Source organism: Pinus tabuliformis, chromosome J, assembly GCF_031772625.1.
Source record: "Pinus tabuliformis cultivar Carrire ecotype Pingquan chromosome J, CPIR1, whole genome shotgun sequence".
Taxonomy (NCBI): Eukaryota; Viridiplantae; Streptophyta; class Pinopsida; order Pinales; family Pinaceae; genus Pinus; species Pinus tabuliformis.
The window spans coordinates 1,239,287,675-1,239,294,691 of NC_142295.1; the positions used below are offsets into that span (position 1 = coordinate 1,239,287,675).

Sequence of the window (7,017 nt, forward strand, 5' to 3'; positions counted from 1 at the left end):
CGCCACAAAGGGGAGACAGTCAAAGCACCAGGCACATTACAACCATTGCCCATCCTGGCATCAATATGGACGGATGTTTCTATGGATTTCATTACAGGTCTTCCAAAGTCAGGGAACAAGTCAGTCATCATGGTGGTTGTGGACCGACTTTCTAAGTATGCTCATTTTTGCGCCCTAACCCACCCTTTTACACTGACTTTGGTCACTCAATCTTTCATGGATCAGATCTTCAAATTGCATGGCATGCCCACTTCTATTGTGTCTGATTGTGACCCGATCTTCACCAGTAATTTTTGGAAGGAACTCTTCAGGCTACAAGGTACCCAACTAAAACTCAGTACTTCCTATCATCCACAAACGGATGGTTAAACTGAAGCAGTCAAAAAATTTCTGGAAACCTACCTTAGGTGTTTCACTTCAGAAAAGCAACATCTTTGGGTACAGTGGTTACCTCTAGCTGAATGGTGGTATAACACCAACTATCATGCCACCACCAAAGTGACTCCCTATGAAGCAGTTTATGGTCAACTCCCTCCTTCCCCTACTTCTTATATCAAGGGGTGCTCAAAGGTACAAGCAGTGGATCAACTCCTACAGAACCGCACAACCATGCTCGCCCATCTTAGAGAGAATCTTCATCAAGCTCAAAACCGCATGAAGCAACAGGTAGATCAGCATCACTCAGAACGCCAATTTCAAGAAGGGGATCAGGTATTTTTGAGGCTGCAACCATATAAGCAAACATCACTCAAAGACAAGGGTTGTCAGAAACTATCTCCAAAATTCTACAGACCATATCGAGTACTTCAATGCATTGGAGAAGTGGCCTACAAGCTAGCTTTGCCACCCACTGCAAAAATCCATCCAGTTTTCCATGTCTCATGCCTCAAGAAAGTGATTGGGAACAATTGCAGAATTCAAACCAGTCTACCTGAATTGGATGACGAAGGGTCAATCTGGCTCCAACCTGAACAGGTCCTCGACACACGAGAATGACACCTGCGTGGCCGCATGATCAAGGAAGTCCTCGTCAAGTGGAAAGACACCTCTCCGGAAGATGCAACCTGGGAACCAGCCACTATTCTTCAACAGTTTCCGCAGCTTCAGCCTTGAGGACAAGGCTATTCTTAAGGGGGAGGGCATGTTAGGGTCTCACCCTAACCCCTTATTTATGTAGTAGGATCGAGTCATAGTTATAGTTAAGTAAAGATTCAATAAAGCCCATATTAATAATTGTAATTGGTTAACTCGCATTTAATGACGGGACCACAGTTAGTTGCAAATGGGCCATGGTATTAGATAGATGGTATTAATAAGAACCATGGTATTGCTCCATGGTATTACATGTATGAGTCATATATAAAGGATAGAGACTCCCTGCGAGGAGCATCGTGTCTTATTTTGTAATCGAGCTCTGCTCTAATGGAGGTTGCCCCCTCGAAGAGGCAAGTGAACATTACTTTCTGAATAATAAAATACATGCTCTTATTTCTCACTGTCTATGTTCTGGGTATATTTCTGTGCATATTTGGTATTCTTGTATCATCTTGCAGGTTAAGAGCATAACATCTTATATCATTTAGGATTTGTGGTGATACTTTATGCTATCTACATATTGTGGCATCTACATTTTTTGTATAGGAGATTTGAAATTTTAATGCATTATCATTTGTCATTAAATCTATATTTTAAACTAAAATATTCTTGATTCTTTAATCATCCACGTCATTCCTTATAATGAAATGACATTTACCTAAGGTTTTGGAAGTTGAATTCTAACTTTAATTATAAGGTTTTGGAAGTTGAATTCTAAACTTTAATTATAATGATGATAAGATATAAATGGAGTCTTGTTCATTAGTTATTTTTTGGAAATGTTTTATGTGAAAACTTCTTTCTTCATTTTTATGGATAAGACAAAAATAATAAAAATACGTTAACATGTTATTATAATTAATATAATATTTTATATTAGTTTTTACTTTTTAATATATGTACTTATTTAATAAAAGAAAAATGTAATCTTAATTTGAATAAGTCAGAAAACTTTTTAGCAGTTACTTTACCAATCAAAATCAAAATCTTTTAATAAATTTAATTTAATTAAATTAAACATATTTAAAATATTTTATATTTTAATTTTAAATTTTAAAATAAAATATATCTTATTAATATATAAATATATGTTATTTGAAAAAATAATTTCAAATTAATAAGTATATATCAACATTGACAATAACTTAGCAAAATAAGCCAAACACAAAACGAAATTGAAAATACATTATTTAAAACAAACCAAACTTTAACCAATATTGACAATGATTTATGAGACTAGTCTTTTGGAATGTTCTGCTCTCTTTTTACGTCACGTCAATTATAACCATTACTCGGCACAGTTAGATCACGCAACAGTTTTAAAAGTGGCCATTTTTCTGCCGTTACCATGAGAAATTCAGCTCTCCATGATCAGTGGATAGGTATAAATGATAAATTCAGCTCTTCATCATCAGTGCATAGGTATGAAAGTTTACAGTTATCTTTATCATTTATGTATGTACATTAGATGGCTGCACGTCATTCGACAAAGGGTTAGTTTCATTTCTTTATGAGAATTGTCCTGTCCTGAACATGTATTTTTCTTGATCCAGATGATAACTTTTTTATTTTTTTTAATATCGCTACTGAGTCAATGGTAAATAGGTTTAACCCGCGAGACTACTTGGAAGGATACTTCTCATTTCACCGTCACAAACTTTAAACTTTATCTGTCAAGTATGCGTGAGAATGTTTCAGAAATTATATCTACTGCAGGTGTTTAGGGATTGATATCTATTATATAGTTCGAGTGTTTCCCCTGGAATGCTGTGTTCCGGTAGAACAAGAAGCATGCGGTTGGTGATGAAAATTCCATGGAAGCAGCCCCAACGGATTACGATTAGGGCTGACTCCGGACATGTTACCCCTGGTCCCATTCGGACGTGATCTTTGCTAAAGAAAGTGACAGATTCAAGCTCTGCATATGCAACTAGACTATATCCAGATGTGAGTGACGATCGACTGGCCATTGCAATTTACGGATTTATCCTGATCCATCGGACGCGAGAATTTCCTTTATCGCTATATCTCAATAATTTATGTTAGTCAGATTTCTGTTGTTTCTTTGTAGATTTTGGTGAAATGATTTAATTCACCATTGAAATTTTCAAGGTTAGTATGAATGCTCTGAAAGAAATATCATATTCATATCATCGTGCTTTGAAATTCTATCCATCAAGACAAAGTCTCCCCTCGTGCAAATCGCTGTTTCTTTGAATTTGTGGCACTTTCATTTTCTGTGCTTTAATTTGTGGCATATCCGTAGCGATTGGTAACAAATAACTGGCCACTGTGCTCAACTGTTTTTTCATTCTTTGGTGTAAGTTCAATGGTAGGTGCAAAAGAGGAGCTCTGTGCTGTGGCTCTTCTGTTTCCAATCCTGGCTATCGTGTCCCATGGAAGTTATAGCACAGGTTTCTCTTTCCCATCGTTCGGCAACGACAACAGCAATCAGTTGATATACATGGGAAATACTTCCTATAATTCTTCAGGCGGTTACATCGATCTCACTCCATCGCCGAACACTACATCCGGTGCCGACCCATATTCTCACATGTATGACTGCATCGGAAGGGTTCTTTACCGGGAACCCATCACGGTATGGCCGGCCACATTTACGACCACCTTCACCATCTTCGTTCAGACAATCACTCTTCCTGACGGGCTAAAGAATTTCAATGGCGATGGTCTGGCCTTCATCATGGTCCTCAACGACAAACCCTTTTATCCGGACAGCTATGGATCATTTCTGGGAATGTTTGATTCATCCACAAACGGAAACACAACGAATCAGCTGGTCGTCGAATTCGACACCTTCAAGAACGAATGGGATCCGAATGACAACCATGTGGGCATAGACATCAACGGCATAATATCCAACGCCACCGCCGATCTCGGTGAAAACGGCATCGACATCAAATCGGGGCGGCCGATAAGGGTACAAATCCATTACGATGGCTGGAAGAAAACCCTGCAAATATTTGCCGCCTATGCAGATCGACCAATTTCGTACTCGATCATCTTAAACCGCACAATCGAGCTATCAAGCACCGTTCCGCGATCGGCCTACCTGGGATTCTCGGCTGCAACCGGGAATTCTTTCGAGATTCATCGTATTTTGGACTGGAATTTCAGTTCGGAGATCTTGCCCGAGTCGTCTCTGAACATACCCCCAATTGGTGGAACGAGGTCAGAGAGGGGGTCAACAAGCCGGGGACTGAAGATCGGGCTCCTTGCCGGTTTCATTATCCTCGGGGCCGTGCTTCTGGGATTGTCGGCATGGTTCGTCGCTAGAAGTAGAAAACGGAGAAGAAGTGAAGGTCCAGGATCGATTTCAGGCCGGCTTTTCAGCGGGGATCTAGCGATGATGGAGGGCCGATCGCTGGGCTCATCGTATGCTCCTCACCGGTTCTCCTACAGGCGTCTCTCAACCGCGACAAAGGACTTCAGCGAGACGGAACTGCTCGGAACCGGTGGCTTCGGGAGCGTTTACAGGGGTACCCTAGAAGGCCCGTACGGGACGGTGACACTAGTCGCTGTGAAGAGAATCGCTGCCGGGTCGAGACAGGGAGAACGAGAATACATCTCCGAGATCAGCACCATAGGACGCCTTCGACACAGGAATTTGGTACAGTTACATGGTTGGTGCCACGAACGCGACGAGCTGCTGCTTGTCTATGATTATATGCCCAACGGGAGCCTCGACAAGGTGATTTTCAGGCAGCCAGGCGATAAGCTTCAGAATCAGAATCAACCCGATCTGAATTGGGCCCGGAGACACAGAATCTTATGCGGGCTGGCTTCGGCGTTGCTGTACCTTCACGAAGAATGGGAGCAGAGAGTCGTCCACCGGGACATTAAGCCCAGCAATGTTATGCTCGACGGGGAATTCAATGCCCGTCTGGGGGATTTCGGCCTCGCCAGGCTGATTGAGCATGACGAAACGAATCCGGCGGTCACCACGACGCTGGCGGGGACGCCGGGCTATGTTGCGCCAGAGTGCGGCTACACTGGCAAGGCGACTGCAGAGTCCGATGTTTTCAGCTTTGGGGTCGTTCTGTTGGAGGTGGCAAGCGGCAGGCGAGTTGTGGAGCGAAAGCCGCCACTGTCAGAGGGGAGTTTGGTGGATTGGATTTGGGGACTTTACGGAGAGGGAAGAGTTATGGAGGCTGCGGATCCTAGATTAGATGGGGATTTTGAGGAAGAACAGATGAAACGAGCATTAATATTGGGACTAGCTTGCTCGCATCCAGATCCCCAGCTGCGTCCATCAAGCCGACAAGCGCTGCAGGTTCTGATAAACCCGGCTGAACAGATGATGGAGCTTCCTTCTTCAAGGCCGTTGGCCATCTATGTAGTTTTGCCATCAAACCAGGGACTTAATTCTCGCGCAGCTTCTTCGTATTCAAATGTTGATCATCCGTTGTCAGCCACTACCGGCTCCGCTTGCGGTGGAGCCGGCTCCATTACAGCCTCCACCCTCCAGTATGGGAGATAGAGGTAATACTTCTCACAATATGCATGCGGTGATGTTAATTAAATACAAACACAGCAAGCAGCCGAATGTTATGGCATTTTAAAAGGATATGTCGTGAAATTTATTTGTATCATGTGCATATCGTTGAATCGAGGGCAGTGCTGAGAACGGTGTATGAAGAAGCAGATTACTGGTTATTGGCTCCTGTTGCTTTTAACTACTAGGATAGATATATTAACCATCCAGAGAAAGAAAAAGATGTAAAACCCTTTGAGAAAATTAGATGTGCAGATCATTTTCTATGTATGAAAGTTTAAAATGGTGATGAATCTAAAATTCATGCCGTTGTTTTAAATATTTTCTGGAAAACTGTCCTTTATTAAATAATTGAATTAAAGTGATCGTTAACATGGTGCTTGTGACGGTAATCAATAAGCTTTGAGGGTCCTGTTTAGTTTTGAGGCTGCTAATTTTATGTGCAGTGAAACCTACCAACTAATTTTTCTTCTTACTGTACTTCTGTTTTTATAAATATCTTTTGTAATATAGGTGATTTTTTTGGTGTTGGAATCGACTTTTCTTTTACCTCATGGTTTTAATTTCATGGTTTGAACTAAAAATCTATAATTAGGGCTCTGAATATATTACTTGTATTTTTCAAAATTGTTTTGCAAATTTTAATTTTGTTATAAAAGAAGTTTAGTGTTGGAATTTCATATTAGTTAAATATGTTTTTTAAAATATATATGTATAGAAGCAGAGTTATGGGATTGGAAAAAGATTAAAGTTTTTTTTGACTCTTAATTTGTCTAGTGATATTATATAGCCGTGAATTATGAGCTGGCAATGCCCATAATTGAGAAAATCCAAAAACTTTTGATCTTGAACAAGTTTAAAATAAAAATTTTGGTTCTTTATGAGATAATGTTGAATGAAATAGAAGCAACTTTCATCGAAGCAATTTCTATGATACTTATTAAAAAAAATAAAAAAAATTGAGCAAATGGGAGTAGGTAGATGGCCTAAAGTTAAATTCAATGAAGGTGTGACTGAAAGAAAGAAAACATGGATGAAATAGAACAACACATGGATGCAAAAATGGGATATCTACCTCAATGTTTGTCCCTCAAATAGAGAGTTCAAAAAAATTGTTATGGAGAAGTTTCTTAAGCATATGTGGGGAAAAAGGTTGGGTAGAAAGAAGAAGTACTATGTTGAGGAATTCAACCCCACTTGTGATCTCCAACGAAAATAGTACATTGAAGCTAGCATTTAGTGGAGAGAAAAGATTCTTATTACTCAATTAAGAACTAACTCACATCAACTTCGGTATGAAACATGATGGTGAAAAAGACCTAAAGAAACATTGGAGCTAGCATTTAGTGGAGAGCAAAGATTCTTATTGCTCAATTAAGAACTAACTCACATCAACTTCGGTGTGAAAC

The 7,017-nt window shown here is 40.2% G+C and overlaps 1 protein-coding gene across 1 annotated transcript; it reads left to right on the top strand.

Moving 5' to 3' along the window:
* Positions 1–2,845: 2,845 nt before the first annotated feature.
* Positions 2,846–5,984, top strand: LOC149231662 (L-type lectin-domain containing receptor kinase IX.1-like). Its single transcript, XM_089376342.1, has 2 exons — positions 2,846–5,595; positions 5,732–5,984. Exon 1 carries the CDS (start codon positions 3,425–3,427, stop codon positions 5,591–5,593), a length of 2,169 nt encoding a protein of 722 aa, XP_089232468.1. The 5' UTR covers positions 2,846–3,424; the 3' UTR covers positions 5,594–5,595; positions 5,732–5,984.
* Positions 5,985–7,017: the final 1,033 nt, after the last annotated feature.

Coding starts and splice junctions, on each gene's coding strand:
- LOC149231662 (XM_089376342.1), top strand. CDS start 3,425: ATGGTAGGTGCAAAAGAGGAGCTCTGTGCTGTGGCTCTTCTGTTTCCA.